This window comes from Mastacembelus armatus, chromosome 4 (genome assembly GCF_900324485.2).
Source record: "Mastacembelus armatus chromosome 4, fMasArm1.2, whole genome shotgun sequence".
Taxonomy (NCBI): domain Eukaryota; kingdom Metazoa; phylum Chordata; class Actinopteri; order Synbranchiformes; family Mastacembelidae; genus Mastacembelus; species Mastacembelus armatus.
Genome location: NC_046636.1, coordinates 17892791 through 17913803, shown reverse-complemented (window position 1 = coordinate 17913803; position 21013 = coordinate 17892791). Strand labels below are relative to the sequence as shown.

The 21013-nt window shown below is 40.6% G+C and overlaps 2 protein-coding genes across 7 annotated transcripts in view; both read right to left on the bottom strand.

The window, feature by feature from the left end:
- Positions 1 to 10985: 10985 nt before the first annotated feature.
- On the bottom strand, positions 10986 to 17280 carry gfi1ab (growth factor independent 1A transcription repressor b). 3 transcript variants are annotated; one of them, XM_026304616.2, is made up of 8 exons: positions 17124 to 17277; positions 15399 to 15495; positions 14295 to 14639; positions 13671 to 13856; positions 12819 to 13195; positions 12392 to 12529; positions 12093 to 12258; positions 10986 to 11951 (listed from the first exon to the last, which is right to left on the bottom strand). In XM_026304616.2, exons 3-8 carry the CDS (start codon positions 14404 to 14406, stop codon positions 11773 to 11775), a joined length of 1158 nt encoding a protein of 385 aa, XP_026160401.1. In that variant the 5' UTR covers positions 14407 to 14639; positions 15399 to 15495; positions 17124 to 17277; the 3' UTR covers positions 10986 to 11772. The 3 variants fall into 3 exon arrangements, with proteins under 3 accessions (XP_026160401.1, XP_026160402.1, XP_026160400.1); XM_026304617.2 differs by lacking the exon at positions 15399 to 15495 and having other exon boundaries at positions 16447 to 17280; XM_026304615.2 differs by lacking the exon at positions 15399 to 15495.
- Positions 17281 to 17367: 87 nt separating this feature from the next.
- The window catches only part of evi5b (ecotropic viral integration site 5b), a 30631-nt gene continuing 26985 nt past the window's right edge, over positions 17368 to 21013 (bottom strand). For all 4 annotated transcript variants that reach the window (XM_026304609.1, XM_026304611.1, XM_026304612.2 and 1 more), the window contains one exon: positions 17368 to 19093. In XM_026304609.1, the coding sequence (XP_026160394.1) occupies positions 18806 to 19093 (288 nt within the window). In that variant the 3' untranslated portion in view covers positions 17368 to 18805. The remainder of the gene's footprint in view (positions 19094 to 21013) is intronic.

Here is a 21013-nt window from a genome sequence, read left to right as displayed (position 1 = left end):
TGATTCTGCTAAATTCCTGTATTTTATTCTGTCATGTTGGTTTAGTTAAACCTTATGGACAGTTTAGACTAGTCTTAGTGGGCCCTACTGTCACGGGTTAGGTGTTCCTTTCTTTTATTCTTTTATATCTCTTTTCTTTTTATATCATTGAGGGTAGACTAATAATAGAAAGACATCTTAGTGTGATGCAATACAATTCACCATCACCACAAAGCATGGCCTCTTTATTTTTTACTGCAGGGCTTTTATTTTAGACAGTACAGCTGTACCTAATAAACAAGTTAGTGTAAATTGCAGCAGTAGGATTTAGCAAGAGGTTAATACTGATGTAAGTATAATGATTAATTAACGATTAGTATATGATTTGCAATTATTGCACTAAAACAAGTAAAATAACTGCTATTTTCCTTTGAATTAACATGAGCAGCACAGGTCTGAGCCTCATTGTGATCTGACAGGTTATCAGACGAATAAATCCTCCTGTGACCCATGCGGCTGCTCCAGAGTTTTCTAGATAATTAATCGTAACAGCATGTTGAACAAAGCGGCATTAAGGATTAAGAATGCATTTCCATGATTGCTTAATGACAACGTATTGCTCCTCTATGTAAACACAAAAGCTTCAAAGGCTTGGATCATCTTTCCCCCTCCAGCATTTGAGTGTGTGTGTGTGTGTAAAATATAATAGAAGTACAATCACTGACTTCCTGCTCCAGCCCTGACAGCTTCAGGACAGGAGCAGCTCAAGTCCTGATTTTAGATGAATAGGGAGAGAAGCGTGTTTGAACGGTTGGATTTAGCTGACATCTGCTGCTCAGGTTTGCTCTCTGTATTGCTGTGTGATGAAAGCCTGAGACAAAAGACACAAAGCAAATATAGTACGCAAACTGGCGCTCACTCCATGTTTGTCCCTGATTTTGTGCGTCTTAATTGCTTGCTGATGAAGTTTTGTTTTGACAGTGGTCCCCAGGTGTAAAAAACACAAAAGTAATTACAATTTAGGATCATGATTAATGCGTTTTTATGATTTTGGTTTTGTCTTCTTTTAACGTTTCTAATGAATAGAAGTTGATATGATACATCATGACAAATTAATAGTTGTTTAGTTTATCTTTGAATAAATATGGCTTGTTGAACCTGATGAGAAAATGTTAAGGCAGACAGTAAGATGGGCTTGAAAGTTCCAGACAAAGTCGATCTAATTTGTTGTGTAGTGAGGGCAATTGGTTTTGACTGACATGCAAATGGCCAACAGTGCCTAAAAGAAATTTTCACTGGCATGGAATTTTCTTTGGTTTTATGGTAAGTGGCACAAAATGTTGGAAACCTCCCAGTAAAAAGTAAAAATTAACTCACTATTACATGAAAAAAAAAAAATACTGGTACTAGTAAAGGTACTGACTCCTCAATTAACTGATGTTTATGTTTATTAACTGATAGTTGAATAAAAGCAGTGATCTCTTTCCAACTCAGGAGGGCAGTGTTTGTCTTGAGGGACATATTTGTGAGTGTACAATAGATCTAGTAACATCTTAAGATGCATGCGCACACTCCATTACAGGTAAAAGACTTGGGTTCATGGTTACACATAGCAAGAAGTAAATAATCAAGCAAATGTATTTTATACCCTGAAGATTAAGCTTCAAATGGAGGGTCTCTTTCAATAATTAAGTATAACTCTGAAGAAAACTAGCAAAAACTGAACAGTTCAAAATGTGTTATGGTATTTTTATTATATTTTTTTAAAAATATTCAAATTCGCCTAATCAGGATCATGCATGGGTTGTTTGATCAGATTTGATTGACAGTAGACATAAGAAATAAAGATCTTAAACGTGAAATACCCACATACCACTTTATTTATGAAAGGTAAGAATACTTATGTGAAATGATGATCTAGCAGAGAGGACATTTAATTAGATTAAAATGTTGCTTTGTTAAATTTTATTCTCTGTGCAGTCTTTGGATCTTTTGTGTGGCGTTTTTGCCTCTACATGGTGTGTGACCATGACTGTATGTTGCTACCTGTAATCATTGTGTCAGGAGGTAAAATGTTCCACTGTGAAATCTGACACAGTCTGCAGCTTCACTTTACACTTGCAGTTTATCTTCGATTAACAAGTACATTTATTAGGAAGCCTTGACTTAAGTATCCGTGTGCATGACTGAATATCTTAAATAATCGTAGGTCAGGTGAATATACTGTATGACAATCCAGTGTTTAGGCAAGTGGGGAGCAGTCGGCAGTGTTCAGAGGCATATCTCAGGTCATGATATCAGATATCCATTCATATTTAATTTGCTGGACTCTAACAGAGCAAGGTGTGTAGAGATACAAGATGAAAGAAATGCAGCAGAAGAGCTTAGGGTTGAGTTTTTAATGATTTTTTCCTTTTTTTTTTGTAAGGAAATATGACGCTACATGTTTTTGAGGACATACTGTAGCTCAAAATTTGTTAAAAGCTGATAATGTATGTCCTCAAAAAACAGAAGTTAAAGTGACACCAGCTTGTTATTTTTAATCGAAAGAAGCAAGCAGATATGAAGCAAAGCTATCTGTATCATTTCAGTTATGCAGCATAGTGGATTTAGTATTTATGGAGCAGTCTAGTATACAAACAGCCAGCAATCCTACGAGAGCGAGATAAAGCCTCTCCATTTTCTCTTTCTATCACATATTTCCTTGGTGACCTTTTAGAGAGCAAGAGGTTCTAAGTGAACTATTTATCCAGTCGGCTTTCCCTGAAGGCCTCCACAGACTGCTGCAAGCTCTCCTGTCTGCCCAAAACCTCCCCTGGCCCCACTGTGCTTGTCAGGAAAAACTGCCGTGTTTAAGGCTTCTCTGGTGGCTCCCACTTCAGCTACACTGCTGTTCTCTGAGACTGGCAGATGAATTTGATTTTTTTTTTTTTTTCAAGTATTTTTTATACAGTCCAGATTTCCTAGCGTGATTGCTGATTTACTGTTTCATCCTAATGATTTTCAGTGAATTTTAATGTTTTTATGTTCTATTTTGAAGAGTCAGTTACCTCATGTCTGTGCCTAGTATCTAGAAGAATCCGCTTCTTTTTTACTCCTTGCCTGATGTCTACAGCTTTTTAAATGAATTTTTTGAGGTTGCATGCTCTGTATGAATGCCTCATTATTTTGTAGTCTAGAGTATTGTGGGCCCCTACCTACATGTGTTTTTACAGATGTTATGGACATATTTTTATAGTGTTTTAGTGTCTTTTTCAAGAGGAAGATGTGGCTTGCTCTGTAAGTAAAGTAACTAGCTGCCTTCCTAGGTGCAGTGCTAATTGCTGTACATTAATTGAGGGACCCCCCCCCCCAATCTCAATCTCAATCTCTGTATGAGATGTTTGCAGGACAGAGATCCATTTTTACTGAAGATGCATATCTTTAAAAACAGGTTGCAACTGCTTTTATCTATGTTTCTGAAACAGCCGTTATAGTTGTTAGTAGGCATTGCTCATGCAGAAAGAAACCGCTCATTAGTTGGGGACTGTATTTAGATGTAAACTATAATGTGTGTGTTTCAGGGTAATATCCAGTGCTACAGCTTATTGCTGAGTTTTAAATACTTTTTGGACAGAAATGGAGCTCTTTAGCACATACCAAGATACAGGTTTTCATATGCAGTATACGTTCACTGTTGGTTTTGGTCTTTTCATTTGATTTGCTGACAATAAGAAACATGTACAATAGGCACATCCTTTAAACACTACAACTCTTCCATCTCATTTACTTTCAGTCTGTTTGGATGGCAGCTGTAATCTCAGGGTTATATATCTGAAAACCTCAGCAGATAAAAGTTAGAGTATTTCTATGGTTAGGTGCTACTGATGTGAGTGGAATAATGTATCTGTTTGTGATCAGACAATTATTTATATTTGTTTCTTTTTTTTTCTTTTTTTTCTTGTCTCTCCAATAAGGGTATTCTGAAAGTAGAAGATCTTCAGGGGCAAAGAGATACCCCAGTGAACTGAGAGCTAATGGAGATGCTGTTTTCACAAGGGAGAGTCTTGACCTTAGCCGTTTTTGTAAAAGCTTTGGCCCTGTAGCAAACAATTGCAGGGAGGGGCTGTGTGTGCAGGAGCAGTCTGAGCATGTGAGCATGTCTAGTGAGTGTTTGTTTGTGCTCTGGCAAAGGCTGTTGTGGTAATGTAGTCCATTTTTTCACATCTTTCAACATGGTGTAAAGCTGCTTTATCTATCAGTGTACTTTGAGGTGAAAGCTCCCATGGTGAGACAAAGGCCCTGGCTGGACGCCTCAGTCTTTCCTGAGCTGCAGCATCTGTCTGGTATTGAGTGCCACTGGGGGAACTGCATCAACAAATCCATACTGCCTGGCCCATACAGACTTCACCACCGCCTGCACAACCTTTTGTAAGTGGGCATTTTGATGACAATTCCCAGTGTCGCATTGTTCCCAATCAATACACACAGAGCGGACGCCTTAATAGACATAGATAACTGCTGCTTGTCTGCTGTATCTCTGGGCTGTGGAGACTGACACCCTGTCTGACTTTGATCAATAAGTGGCATGTGGTGTGGCGCACAAGCTCGACCATGCCCACTCTGCTATCACACACGTGGCTTGGTTTCCTCCGGCAGCGGGGTAAAACTGCCCAGCAACTCCCTAAGGTGGATGAATCGAAGATGTTACATGTGAACTGGCTGTCAAAGCCATTTTGTCATTTCCCCTTCTCTCTGGCGTTTAAAGATGCTGACACACTGTGTTTGGGTACCAATGTCTTGTTGTAAGTGATGGAGGCTTTTAGCCTTTTTTTTTTTTTATAACCTTCCTTTATTTGTTTGAGTGTTCACTCAAGTGTTAGAATTTCTATTTCACCTGCCACAGATGTCTCCTGACACTCTTTGCACACTCACTGCTTCCTTGCAGGTCATCTGATCTGGAGCCTTTGAATTAAGAGAGTTTACAACTTTGTTTCAGATCTATTCTTTCACTATGAATTACAAAGATCATTTTTTTATACATATGTTTTTTTTTATATATATTTAGAAATTACATGATAATTAATAATCTCATTTCAAATTGTGTAATAATTCAAGCAAATTTTGCAACAACTAAAGTGCGTTTATATTTATCTTATGAGACGTTAAATGAATATTATCAGTGGGAAGAGAGTTTTGAGCAAAGGTAAAACACAGAGTAAAGAAGGCCAGATCAGATTCAGCTTGGGGTCATTAATGTTTCAGAGGATGCCAGAGGGAGAATGAGAGAGTCACTGCACTGCCGGGATCCATTTCCTTTGACTGTGGCTTTGTCATTTCAGATCAATCCCATCATACACAGGTCTATTGTAAAGTGGCCCATCTCTAATGGAGTTACTGGTAACATAGTGGCGTAAACTCTCTGAAGATACATGTTATGCTTCAGATGGTCTAATGATTTTGGGTCACTTTTCATTTTGATAAAAAGAATGGAACCTACAAAAATAGTTTGTGATTACTTTCCCCCCTCTTGCTTCCTTGTCCCCAGCCATGGCCTAGTGCAGACCTCTGGGGCTGTGGAAGTACTTACCATCCTACTCCTCTATGCCGTGATCCCCACAATGGCATCACTTTGCTTTGATCCTGCTGCAGTCTGACACATGACCACACAGACCCCTGAATGGGCATTAGTTCAGGCTTCAGCAAACCCAACATCTGTGCCTCCCAGCACTGCCACTGCTCAAATCATTCATTAAATCAGAACACAAAAAGTAACTTTACTTGAATGCCTCAGCATAAATATTTGATCATGGCTGAGAATAAATCTTTGTCATACTTTTTCCTCTGGCTGTGGGCTTCTCTTATAGATCTTCCAATTTTGCAGTCTCTTTGCTATTTAGATAAAGCCAAATGCTTGGCTTGGTCATTTGTGAAATGGATCTTATGAATTTTTTAGAAAGATTCATAGCTGCAATCAGACCTGGTTAAGGGGTGACTGGATTACAAAGTAACATCTTGTGCTTCATGCTGACTCCACACAGCATATGTTGTTTGCATAGATAATATAACCTCTAAGAGATTTTGTGTGTTTATTTGGCAATAGAGTTTACAGTGAAGGTTCTGTTTTACAACAAAGCCTACTGCCAAATTAACACTTTGACTACAGAACAGTGGATTGTACTGTCCATGGTTAGTTTATTCATGCCTGGAGGAAAGTGTTTTTTTTTTTTGGTTCATCGGTCATTCATCATTGGTTTAATGTGTCTTTTTGACACAGATGCACAGAAAAGGTGAAAACTGATTTGTGCAAATGAGTTAAATAAATTACAAATGCAAAATGTATAGTTACAATAGTCAGTATATAGAAGATGCAACTTTGGCAGCCATTACGGTCCTGCGGCTCTGTGGATGGATCTCTGTCAGATTTGCATTTCTGAAAACAATTTTCCTCATTTTTCTTTGCCAGACTTCTGACAGTCAGATTGTATGGGGATTGTGAGTGAGCATGTTCTTTCAAATTCTGACACAAATTCTGATGAAAATGAGATCTAGACTCTGATCTGACACAGGTGATGTGAGTTCTAAAACCAGCAGGCTGGTGTGTGTGGTGAAACCTTGTGCATTTCATATTTGTAAATCATTTAGATGGCTTTGTTAATATTATTGGGATGTTTTTCTATTGATTGACCACTTTAGATCTACATTAACTTATTTTTGCTGAAAGGGTGAATACTATATATATTGAGCTCCATGTTGAGTGTTCTTTTAATTAAATTTTCCCAATTTTTATTATCTGTACATTTTTAATACAGTTGATAGTATGTCTTACTTTTAGTACCAATAATAAACTGTTTTTGAATTGTTTAAATATAAAGAAGCCTTAACCCCCTTTTTATTAATTATTATATTTGAACAAAAAAGCCACACTTCTCAGATATTTATTATTTAATATTTAAAGGATTAAATATTGTAGCATTCTCCGTGCTATGGAAACAATTCCATCAGTACCAAAAAATAAGTATATTGTACTGCACAATTTACAGCACGGTCTAACTGTAGCATGCAAGGATTTGTGCATGAATCTCACATCTGCTGGCTAACAGTGTAAAACCTTTTATGAAGAAACAAGACTTTCTTTCATGTCACTTGTGTTCAACCCATTTAACCAGAGTGGATCCTTTTAATGTCACCTTCAGGATACATATGTTATTAGACATGGACTCAGATAAAAGATGAAACCAGGCCAACAAGGAGAGCCCCAGATGCAGTAAAACGATTGAACACAAGGCTCTCTTTGTCACATACAGAATATAAAATCATACGTGTAAGCCTCCCAGAGAGCAGAGGACTCGCAGACACAGGTTCTTACTGAGCTGTGGCAGAACAGTCTTTTGAGTGACAGCTCACATCCAAATTGTCCTGTGATATGTAATGCTAAATGAACCAGATAAACATGTCTTCAAATGTATGGGCAACCCCTCCTCTTTCGTCAAACCTGTGGGTCCCTGTCCTAGCCAGCCCCTGCATACCCACTCCCCAGACTCATGCTGTTCAGGGCCCCACACCCTCAGCACAGTGCCTGGCTAATGGAAAGCTTTCAAGGCAGCCGGAGAAAAATATCCACTTTCATTTCGCCTCTACCGTTTTCTGATATCACTGGTGTGTGTGTGTGTATGTGTGTGTGTATATGTTTGTATGTTGTTGCTCACACCATGGGATTTGCCTGCATGACTGGTCTCACTATGTAAAAAACTATTATTTTTCACAGTTCTTATTAGTAGGACTGGTAAATGGATAGATAGATTCTTTCTGATTAGGTCATGTGAAAAGTGCATTGCATTTATTAAGACAAGACAAACTGGACATGCTCATATGCACACAAATGTCTAAATGTCTTTATGGGGCGTAAAAGCGGCCCAGGGGAGTGTGATGTAGCTGCGGCCGATGCTTCAGGAGGAAGTTCCTCTGCCTGAGACAAGGCCGGCTCTCCCCACACGTGTTCACTCTGTCAGCTGCCTCGCTGAGGTCTCTTGTTATTATTTTCCTCTCATTCTGCTGCCTTTTCTTTGCAAAGTCATGAATAATTTGTGTCTACGCCTTGTTGCATGATGACAGCTGTGCAGTTGGTTTGCAGTCTGTTTTTCAGATCGGGTGAATAATGAATAAGCCTTGGCAACAAAAGAGCCATGTCCTATATGAGCCCTGCCTCTCCTCATCTGTCCCAGCTTAGTTGGCGTGTCAGCCTCACCGGTGTGAGGGGACAGGTGAGCAGGAAGGGCTCTCTGCTGCAGAAACCTTTCTAGGCGAAATGACATCAGAACACTTTTATTTCTTATAATTTTCATTTTCTAGAAACTACTTTCCATTATTGCCTGTACTAAAGGATATTTATTTTCATTAATTAGTGCTTTTTTGCCTGCTGCTAGAAATCCCATCTCTCTGTCAGGGTATCTCTCCAATCTGTAACTTGCCAAACCTGTGTGAAATCTGCTGAGCACAGCATGAGAGCAAATATCACATTATTATTACAATATACACAGCAGGTCTGCTCACACTGAGGGAAATAATCACATTTGCGCTCTCTTCAGTGCTCTGCCTATCTTTTTTCTCATGAAACATACAACATATTAATCTGATGAATCACCAGATATTGCTGATTCTAAACCCGGATGCTCATCAGCTGCCAGGATGTAATCTTGGCCTTTTTTTTTTTTTTAAGCTGTGAAGTATTGCATGTGATGTCTTAACCAGCTTCTTTCCTTTGCGTGAGGCTGCATATCACAGTTGTAAATCAGATGATGAGCTCTAGTTACAAAAGCTGTTGCAGCTTGCTGACTTGGTAACATCTACCCTACAGCATTTAATTTTATTTCAAGAGTTTTAATTTTTTTTTTTTATAATGGGAAATCAACTTTATATGCTTGTATTTGTTGAGTTAGCAAAACTCTTTCCAACACTATATCTAACAATAAAACCTAGAATACTTGTTTTATATTTGGCAATTCATGCAGTTCTTTTTAACTGGAGAAGATATGAAGAAAAATCTAAATCAAATGTCTCCCCCTTTTTTTATAAATAGGAGTTTAAAAATGAATCATCTGAAACCACAGAAGCCAGACTGTACTTTCTAAATGCACAACTATGTCAAAAAAATTAATCCAGTCATACCTCTGTGTACAGTATGCATGTGAGGCTGGGTTTGTGTGTTTGAGCAGCTTTTGGAGAAAGACGCAGGCCTGGATTTGAACCTCAGACTGCAATGCTCTGATTACTCGCCCGCTCGAATCGATTGAGCCGTATTCTATTCATATTTGATATGCCTTGGGGCAGTGGGGTAATGCTTTAAAAAAATCCACCCCTGCCCATGGAGGAAATCTGGTCAGCCTAATGTCTCGTTTGACTTTTGCTTGAAAACCTTGTCTCAAATTGTGCTTGAAGAAAGAATCACACAGAACCTTATGAGAATAAAAAATACAGTCACCAAAGATAGTTTTATATGAGAAGCTCTGTTATATGAAAAGTTCTGTTGTGGAGTTGGGTGTCAAAAGCTCGGCGTATACCTGTTCTGCACAGTGGTAAAATGCCAAACCTAAATCACTCGCCTACCCGCTTCTTCAAAGGGCCGTGGTCAGGCTGCTGGCTTGAGGCTGCCCCAGACTGTTACAGGCACTTACTGACAAAGTCTCTTCACAACAGGAGGAAATTCCCCTGACATCAGATTCAGCATCACTCAGTCTGAAAAGTGTGTGTGCTTTTCAGATGCCAGTGTTTGTCATTTAGTAATTTCCTTTATAACCTGCAGATTTCCTGTTATATGACCCATTCTTTAACACAGCACCCTAATGAGTATTTACCTCATTTTAGAGGGATATGAGGGTGTTGCTTATTTTTATTTAAAGAGAATAAATGCGGTGACTCACTCTGCTACTTTGCACCACTGTGCACAGCTTCACTGAGTTTTGCTTTAAATGAGCTTGCCTTTTCCTGTTCTCCTTTAGTCTGTTCATCTTGGGGTTTAAAATATTCAGTATTTTCGCAGGCCTGGATGTTGTACAATTTGGAGGGAACTGAGGCATGAAAAATCCTTGTGAGTCAGTGATTTCAATCAATGTTGAGGGAAGACGAATAACTGATTCTTTCCCTTTTCCCCACTGCCTTGTTAGAAAAGATGACAGAATTAATGAGACAGACCTAATGGTTTAGGTCTGTAGAAGTTTATTTGTTTTGTGGCACTGTGTAAAATACGGATGTAAAGTGCTAGTTTCTTTTAATTTGTTGTAATTTTTTTTTTTTTATCTTTTCTGACAGTGACTCAGTGGGATTTCATATTGCCTGATTATAACTGTACATCCTGATGTCTGGTGACCCCAGATTAAGCCAGTTTCAATCGCTTCCAGACAATAACACCAAAGGAAACTAAACTATTTCAGGAGCAGCAGTCCCTCTGAGGATAGCAGCTGCTGTTGGCAGCTTTCAGCCACAATTTGTTTTTTTTGTTTTTTTCTTTTTACCCTCAGCCATGAGGGTTGAAGCGTTTGGTTAACGGTTGAATCTGCTCAGACTGTTTAAGGTTCAAACACATGGCTACAGTGGTCAAAACAAACAGGGCCCTCTAGGCAATCACAATCACAGCAGCAAGGTGGCTAAAAGCTTTGTTTCTTTTTCTTTTCTTTTTTTTTCAGCCTATTGCAATTATCTACACAAACACTTTAAAAAGCAAATGTTATATGAGATTATTGTTTTGTTTTAGTGGGTGGAAGATTAAAATTAAGTCGTTTTCTTTGGTAAAGGTTAAATTAGGCCTACTGCCCAAGGAAAATTGTGAAGTTTTAAATTATTTGGAAGATAAAATAAACCATACTGGAATACAGTAAATACTAATATAACATAACATAAAAAATACACTTTCCTACAGGCTGCACAGTGTCAGAAAAGACTGATTTGCTGTGGTAATGAAACCTTGGTTTAGTTAAATGATTTCCTCCTGTTTCTCATTGGGAAAAGAAGCAAAGATCTTTGCACTTCTCGAGTTTCTTGCAATGTTTTATTTGAATAAAAGCCAAACAGAAAGTCATATAGTCAGAAAAACGCAGGCTATTTATTTTGTATTCTGACAAGAAAATGTGCAAATTCGGGAAAAAAAAAATTCTTTAGAGCTCACACATGAGCAGTAACCCTCCTGTTTTAAAAATCACACAGTCTGAGGAGACTGTTTTGCCAGCATCGCCCCGACTAAAAACAAAGTAGCTCTGTTCTTTGGAGAAGCGCAGATTTTCATCTCTTCTTGGTGGTTTTATTGCCAGTCCGGTTAGTGGAGTGCGAGTACAAATATTTTGGGTTTCATGTCCACTGGAGCTGATTCCTATCAGTCTACATATAAACATACATTTCTGTTATCATGCTTCACCAAATCTGTTTCTTATAGTTCACAGCTTATCTCTGGTTTTCCGGGCCCTTTCAGTGATGTGCAGTAGATTTCTCTTTAGTGTTGCCGAAGTCTTCTCGCTGCAAATTGGTTTAAGCCGGAGTCTTATTGGTGACATTTCTACGTGTTCCTTGGTGGAAAATCAGTTTTTTAAAAAAAATGCTGTAAGATGATATCGTTAAATAGAATTGAAATACACTTTTACATTGAGTTTTAACAAAGTGGATTGAAGTGGATTTTAATCCAGGAAATGACCTCCAGAAGGGCGGCTGAGAAAAAGGCGAAAATGCCTTTTTTTGTTTGTTTTTGTTTTTGTTTTTGTGTGTCACGTTGTGACAATAACAACCTAGAGTCTAAAGGCGGATTTGTTGACATGTTCTGTGCAGTGATTATTTCAGTCCGTGCTGCGTCTCTTTGTGTCTCCTTAGATCCACCTTTCTTTGGAAACCCTTTCCGCAGAGATCGCAACCGAAAGGTTTGTACCCCGTGTGTTTCCTGCTGTGTGTGATGAGGTTGGAGCTCTGGCTGAACGCTTTCCCACATACCTGGCATTTATGTGGCTTCTCACCTGAGGAAAAAAAATGAAACAGCAGTTTATCCAGGGGTTATTTTTTTGCTCATTTTAGACTTTTACGCACAGGGTTGCAGTGGATTCTCTGCCCCCCGACGACAGAGCGCGATCACGTTTTCTTGCCTTCTCTCCACTAACCTGTGTGGATGAAAGTGTGTTTCTTCATGTCTGACTTCTGGTGGAACCTCTTCCCGCAGTACTGACACGGGTACGGTCGGGTGTCGGAGTGAATGAGCAGGTGAGTCGACAGAGTAGACGACCTCTTGAAACTTTTACCGCATATTTTGCAGTCAAAACTTCTTTCCTGAAACGTGAGCAAAGGCGGTTTTTAGTCATGATTTCAAGTAAGCACACCCATTCTGACAGGAAGGCAGGTTAACAACATGACACACACCCCCGAAAATGTGTGAATTTGCAAGACGCGTACGCGAAGGTACCTGAGAGTGCACGGCTTTGTGTTGCTCCAGGCTGACTGCGTGTCCGAAGGTTTTGCCGCAGATTTCACACGCAAATGGCCTGGTGCCGCTGTGCGATCTGCGGACATGGACCTCCAAGCCGTGCGGGGTAGAAAACACCTGATGGACAGACACGAAAAATTTAATGTGAAGGGAGATCTGGGAAGTCTTGCTGATACATGATATTCTGGGTAAACTCGTTTATTTATTCTATTTGGGAAATCTCTCCGTTAGGGAGGTCAGAGGTCAGCCACAGAGCGTGTGTCCTATGAATACACCCATAACCAGTGTGCCTATGCTTAGGATAATGTCACCAATTTGGCATCATTTGATTTAAAGGAACAACTCAAATGATCTTAGGATATTTTGGGTGTTTCAGAGAAGATTGTGTCGGCATCTCCATCCTTACCTTGCTGCACTTGATACACTTGTAAGCACCATTGAGGATGAGACTGGAGCACAGCAAGTCAGTCTGGGCCTTCTCTCTGTGTGTTTTTGCATGCAGGCTTCCCTCAGGAAAGAGCAGAGCAGCAGAGTGTCTCCTATAGTCACCATATGCCTCTTCTCCCATAGGCCGGTCTGCATACAGGGCCGGGTGGGCACTCCTGTCCGCATAAAAGGCCATCGCTGCCTGGTCCCTGTCCACTTCGACGGGAGGATGGAGGCTCTGCTGCACCAGGGGCCTCAACCCGGGCCCCGAGTAGCTGCTCCATGCATAGGGCTGGAAGGGGACGGTGAATGGCTGGGGCTCGTCCACCAGCGGAGACAGGGACTTCTCAGAATCGGCTACAAATGGGAAGAGAAGGGCCACATGAATTTTTAATCAAACCAGTGACATGGCTAAAGGGGTAGGCATTTTCAGGGCTGATACGGAGAGTCGTAATTTCTTTCAGATGCAGAAACTGCTGGAGAAACCAGCAATATCAGATCCTATTGTATTGGAAAATATGGCTTACAATTCTTTTAAGGGCCAACACACAGGCCTATTCAGAGCTGTATATTATATATGAGAAAAATTAGTAGGTTTAAGAGGTTATAGAAGATTATTATGCAATCAGCAGTGTTTCAGTAGAGAAATGTAGTTTAGAAACACTCACTATAGAGTAGCCTACTATATTTGTTTGACTTTTCCATTTGTCACCAAGTGGGGTAGAGCAGGCCTCTTCCAAAATGTGTTAAAAATCTAATGATATTCCTGACCTAAAGGATTTCATTAAGGTGTTTTCTGGTTTATCTCTAGGCATCAAATATGCGTGTGTACCCGGTGATGCAGAGGGAGACGGAGGCCTCCAGAAATCCTCGTAGTCCGGGGAGCGACCGCACAGGCTGTCCGCGCTGCTAAGCGGGGACTTCGGGGAGAAATCAGCAGCATGAGCCAGGTGGGAGTCCGGAGAGAGAGCGTACCTGTCCACTGTCATGTCGGTTTCCTCTGGCAGCTTATCTGCTTCTGAGAGGACACACACACACAGCACAGTCGGCACCTCCACCAAAAGGACGCAGGTATCGTTTGCAAAAGAATTCTCTATCACTGCGCAATGTATTTGCAGCGTGAGGCAGCTGTTATTAAAATACACAAATGATGGTGAAGGATCACTGTGGCACTTAGAGGCTATACACTATGAATTGTCAGAGCAGTCCAGGGTTATAGGGAAGCTATAGAAATTACAAATTCAATATTATTGGTAGAACAATCTATAATAAAATATATATTTTTAATCATAGAGAAATCAAATTGAATGCGACACAAAGTGAACTTTTGTCATAAATTCTCAGTGTATGGAAACATCGAGTTTTTTTTTTTTTTTTTTAATCTAATATAAAAGCTTATGTTTAAAAACAAAATAACTTTATCAAAGAATATTTAGAAAAACCATCTTGCGCATACCTGAGCAAATATGTGCCAGTATAGTGTCCAGCCTGCTGTAGTCATCCTCCAAACTCCGGGGCTGGTGATAAGTGTGCGCCTTCTTACTTTTCACTAAGAAGGAGCGAGGCATCTCTGACGGGAGAGCAGACAAAAGGCAGAGGCAACAGTCCAGCTGTATGATAGAGTCCTCTTCCTGTGGACAGCTACAGCTGGCACTCAGGTTGGATCTGAACTGGAGGGAGGTGTGGATTCAAGTGCTTTAAGAGAGCGCAACCTGCCCGAGCATGCGCACACACTCCGTCCCGTCTGCCAGGTGTTGCATAGACAGGTGTCAGTGCTGTCGCCGGCTCTCCGCTCAGTGCACTGCACAAAAAAAACAAAAAACAAAAAAAAAAAACAACCCGCCTGCACTTTTAGTCAGCACAGCGTGTGGTTACAGGTAATGGGAAAACTGTCTGCAGCGGGGGCGACTTCTTGTCACGTCTCCACAGCGCAAACTCATTCAAACTCATTTCAGAACCTTACTTAATATGACGTAATGGTGTGCCTTTGCCTTACTTTGGTTTCAAGAAACGCACACATAGAGTCTTGAGGAGTATTTTGATGTATAGCAGCAATGATCAGGTAGTAGGCCTGAATCTAAGGGACTGTTGAATCCGGGCCGTTTTGTTGCCGTGTTTATCGAACCGCCCGGAGCTGCTGGTGCCCCTCGGATCAGACTGCAGCTCGTGTCTCCAGAGGAGGCAATCAGGAGCAGTAATAGCCAACACGTTTTATCAGGGCTTTGCTCAATCCCGAGAGGGGGTTAGGCCGGGGGGAGAGGAAGCGCGGAGGCGCACCCCAGGGTGTCTGTTGGTGAGAGCCTACGTGTGGCTGTGGTAAAATAACGGGGTGGGGAAACTCTGAACCGAACATATAGATACTTAATATAGATCATAGTTACTTATGCAATTGTACAAGACTAAAATATCACCAAACCCAGTGAGGTTTTCAGGAGTGTGTTTGGTCAAAACGTGCTCGAAACGCAACAGAAGAATTTACGCACCAGGCAGCGTCTGTAAGGCTAGACTGTATTTCGGTAGAAGAGGCCCTAAAAGACATTTCTTTGTGATTAATCTTTACCGGAGGCTCCTGGTTTCTGGGGCTACGTTGTTCCGGACCGCTGGTCTCATGAACCCACAGACTATTATTATGTGACAGCCACTCACCGTCCTCGCGCCTGGGGAGACTGTTTCCCATTACTCTGGGCATTCTGCTGAAAAGGAAGAGGCCCATAACAGAGACACTGTGTTTGCTGTTGGCCCTAGGACGCAAATTTTAGCGACATTGCGCAAAGGAAAATGGTAGAGGAGATCTACAGGTGCGTCGGGGTCTTTTTTTATGCGCTGCAGCTTTAGAAAGTGAATCCCCAACTTGGATTATCAATAATCAGTATAAATAAAATCACATTTGAAATTGCATGTAGATGCTGCGCAGTGATTGGGCGTACAGCATCTTATTTTCTGCATTTTAAGATTTACCAGTCTCACGTCATATCACATCTGTAATTGTACCCAGGGTGACTAATGTTTTTCTGCACCTACATTTACGTAGTTTGTCAGTACTTATCAGCTCATGTCAAATCTTCCACCACTTTCAAGATTTTCTCCGCAACACTGAAACCGAGATTGGCTGAGGAAACGCTTGGGTCTGATCATTAGACAGCTTTAGAATAAACAGCCCCTTTGGACACTTTTATAGCTCTGAGGGCATATTTACTGTCAGAACAAGCAGAACAGCCGCTGACTAACCAACCTGTCACTTGGCCAAATAAGAGACAGGAAATCAAAGCGCAGCATGCCCGTCTCGATTAGAAACATCACGGCCGTGTCATCCGGACATCGTGTTGGGGAAGATATGAAGGTGAACCGATAAAGGCGCAGGCAGGCCCTGCCCGGAGTCTACTGATAACGGCCGCGTAACTGCTACCAACTGTGGCACAGAAGTCAAGTTAAAAACAACAGACCTGACGCCCAAGTAATAATAATCAGCAATGATAATAATTAATATAACATGGGTTAATAATAATAATGTAATTAATGTAATAATGTTATAATTACCACTATTATTTTAATCTTTTTTTTTCTTTTGAGGACAAAATTGAGGACAATTGAAATTTCTGTGCGCTTACCTGTGGTTTTGCAGAAGCCACAGTTTGGTGGCAGCAGAACAGATTTGTGTTGACGTGTGGTTGCCTTGGCACAGCATAGATTTTAATTTAGCATATGCTCTTATTTCTCCACGATTTTTGTTTTTTTTTGTTTTTTTTTGTTTTTTTTTGCTGAAATCCAACTTTAAAATGCCTCCGCATGTGAAAACACCATATGATTCACTGGCTCCGACATGGCACCACCATCTCATTTGAACACGCTGTTGATTTCAAGAGCCCGCTTCGTTAGTTAGATGCATTTAAAAGGCTGCAGCAGTCACACGCAAGATTATTTGGCTTGATCTCGAAATCGGACAATGTTATTAGCCTGCTGGCCGGTTGAGGTTAAAGTGACGCAAACTGCAGCCTATACATGTTGCCCATAATCAAACGCGCGTGTGTGAGAGAGAGAGAGACAGGCTTGAAAACAAGATGAACAGAGGTTAATGTGCAGTGTTTGGGTTTTTATAACGAAACTGTTCAAATCCGAATAAACCGATTTTGCGCTATGAAAAACATCATCAAATATCCGCTAGCATCATCAATCACTGCAATATAAAATATAGCTGACCATATAACAGGCTAAGCTCACAGTATTTGTTGCAAAAAAAAAAAAAAAAATAAAATCATGTCCGTATGTATTCAGTAATAATACAAACCTGGCAGATCTTTCAGAGTGCCTGAAGAACAATGCTCGTCTTAAAATGTGGTTTTCTGCATGAAATGGTTAGTAGTTAAGGCTCAGCTCTGAAACCGCGAGAAATCACTTCCTGAAAGAGTCAATCTAAGGAAGAAATCTTCACAGAGGAAGGCAGAGTTGAGACTAAACATCCCACATGTGCACATCTGAACACATCTCAGTGTGTGACAGTTCTGCAGCAGCAAGAGAGACATCAGGCCAGGGGTGAATTAAACATTTTATTGAGAACTCATTTCTCACTCACTCACACAGGCACAACAATCTCATTAAGTCCCCAGAGTGTGCTGACTGCTCCATAGTGTTGTCATGTGTGCCCTTAATGCACTGCAGACTCAGAAAGTGCCATAACGTGTTTTTCATCAACATTTTCGTCACCAACTCAGTCAGAAACTTCTCTGATTCCTGGACCTGGCTCGTCTTTCACTGACTACAGGACTTAGTGTTGAGTACAGACATTCAGAGAAAGTCACATCCAGGTCCTTGAACATGAAATCAAGTGAAACTGGTCTGTGCATGAGAATGTTGTTTACACGTTGGTAACACTTGACAACTCCTGTTTCATTTCCAGATTGTGATATAAAGTGTACTGATGTATGCTATTTCATTTTCATCTCGTAGTTCAAGTTCCCTAGGACTGCCATCCATTTGTGTGCAAAGCTGCGGCGCACATATTTAAAAGACATCATTCATATTTGACTCAAGCTGTTTTCTGCAGGGCTCATCTGAACGTAAAGTCTGGATGCCTTTAGAGAAGAGTACAACAGCAACACCATTCATGTGAACTGCAGAAAAGCCAGTAATAAGGAAATCTCAGTTTTTGTCTTAACACCTCACTCCATCCGAAAAATGGGGATTTGTCATTCGTGTTACCACGTTAAACATATTTGTCCCTTTTTTCAGAATTGTACAATATATCCTACACATTAGATATGCAATAGATACATATTTTTCAAGTTCAGAAGGAATTGGAAAAAAATAGATAATACACATTTACATATATACACGTATGCAGATGTCACATGGAGCTTGTGATACGCCAACCCCGGTGAAAGGCATGTGCGGTGTGTGCTAAGGTCAAAACATTGTCCCCTCGAGTCAACGTCAGCTGATGCAAGCGGCTTTGATATTAGGCCCTTACAAGCTCATCAAGACAATAGATATAGATATACACACACACACTTATTAGTAGCGACATCAACACATTTTTTATGTTCATTTATAAAATGCTTTAAAAATATAAAACCATTGGATGACATGTATATAATCTAGCGTAAAATGTTTTACTGCACATTCTCTTTCTCTGTGTTGTACCTACAGAGAGGTGGTTAGGAGTGACAGACTGATTCCTCCTCCATCCCTCGTCTCCTGGCCTCTGTGGCCCAGTATAGTTTGATCCGCCCCACAGTAAGTCCGGACTGCTGATCTGTCAGCTGGTAAGTGTTCGCTACAAAAACAACGTAAACAAAGTAAAACTAAATCCATTAGGTATGATTCTCAGGATATGAAATGATGATGCATTTCCTTTCTGAAACTCAGAAGTCTGGATCTGGACTTCTCTGAAATGGCTGCTGGAAACACCCCCCTGTTCCTCAGTGAGTGCTGATAGCCTGTGTGCCCAGTCAGGTAGCCAGCGGGTGCTCATCACACGGTTGTGAACTTGCTGCTGCTGCTCTGAGGTACAGAGAGCCGCAGGCCCTCCCCATCCTCCTCCTCCTCCTCCTCCTCCTCGCTGTCGGTGTCCATGACGTTAGGACGCAGTCTGATACGGCCGACCGTCCTCTGCTGGGTGTCCTGGAGGGTAGGGTCCTTGACTTCGTCTTCTTCTGAAGACTGGTAAGACTCATCATCCCCAACATAATGATTGACAATGTGGATTCCATCAAAAGTGGGCTGGTGGGCCAAGCGCCTCTGGCCTTTTAAGCAGCAAATCTGTGAGATTAAGTAGCATTAGGAGCAATGCAATGACTTTTCTCCTGCACTCAGAAAACACAGATGTGCAAGTTTGCAAGGAGAAAAAAAAAAAACAGACAGATTTGACATCAATAACTTGTTTAAGACAGTGACATTCTCTTATTGGCACAAATAAAATGAGATGTCTTTCTAACACGCAGGCAGCAGTTCAATCCAAAACCAAAAGGGAACAATGTGACAAGATGTGAGCTATGTCCCATTTCCATACTCTGTACCAGTATAAAACACTGCATACCAGTTTGCACAGTATACTGTGTTTGCAGGTTCCACACAATAAATCAATATAGCTGAATAATCTGCACTAAACAGGAAATGATTTAAGACACTCCAGAAAGATAAAACCTTTGTAATGATTACTAAAGTTCCAAAAACAAGAAAGTGCTTCTAGCATGTCCTATGTTATCCGTACATTACTTGGTGTTCATCAACAGTACACTGACCTCTTTGGTGAGGACACTGTACTTTTTCACTCTTCCAATTATTACATAGCTAAAACCTGCTTCAAATCAATGGGCAGTAAGGATTTGGGACAAAGCTACTGTATAATGTTTGGATGGGTGTGCGCTGGCTTTATTGAGACCACATGGGAAACAGCTCTGCATGTGTGCTATTGAAAACTTTAGTCAAGCAGCTGTGCTCTCCTGTTCGTCAACGGTGGTAAGTTAACCTGCCAAATATTTGTTCAAGTAGTCAGTTCATCTTTACCCTCCAAGACATTTTTTTCTTGTGAAACCAAATTATTTTGATGAAGTACAAATCTTGCCTCAAGTTTTTTTTAATAGGTTTTACAAGTGAAAAGCGTGAAAGGGTGAGGGCTATCTGGGTGGTTTGACCAGTGTACATCAGATTAACTATCCACCTCTCATTTAGAGCAGCACACCTCACTTCTCTAAAGCTTTCTGTTCTGCCTCTCATGCTGTGAATTAAACAGGCCCAAATGGGGCTATGAAGGCAAAGAAGTCAGGGTCAACATAAGGTCAGGCTGCCACTACAGGTGGTTACATGGCATGTCTGTACCAACTCACCTGGGTTAGCCTGCCACGCAACAGACAGACATGTAAGAAGAGATGCATTCAGAGGCCAATTCAGAGCACAGTACACAATAATCAGGACAGAAGTACAAACTGGGGAGGCTCCAAATATTTTGTCAGCCAGAAACAAAGAACATTAGCAGTGCATTGCCTCATATACTGTGAGACACTAGTTTTGTTGTGAGAAGTTTTTAAAATAAGGGCCTGGCTCTACACCAGCATTTTACTCATTTATGTTCACCATTCAACTTACTTAAAGAATTCAACTAAAAAGAGTGAAGAGGACTGACTGACAGCCTAACTCATGCTGTAAGATTGAACCTAAGTCCTTCCAAAAGAAACACTTTTACCAAATATGCTCAGTATGCACAGTAAAAATAATTAATACTGTATACACGTGACATTGCCCAGTAGCTACTTGCTTCAAATACTGAAGGTCCTGGTTCAGAACTAAATGTTGTTCTGCTTGATTTATTGACACCACGAGGGCTGCAACAATTGTTCGAGTAAATCAAGATTCTCGATTACAAAAAATCCTTGAAGCAAATTTTTTGCCTCGAGTATTCATTTAATTACTATCACTTGCGTTATTGATCCTGTTCCGCATATCATTGTTCATTCGCATCATGTGTTTCCACACTGACCGTAATCACTGTCATACAACGCATTTCAGTATCAAAAGTTGGAGCTATGGCACAGAGCAAAACCGTCCATAAAAGGGAGAAAATATCCAAAGTTTGGGATTATTTCAAACTTAAGAGATGACAACACGGTGCCGTGCATGTATTTTAAAGTAGAAGTGGCGTAACACAACAGCACTTTGTCACTGCTTCAACATCTGAACAGA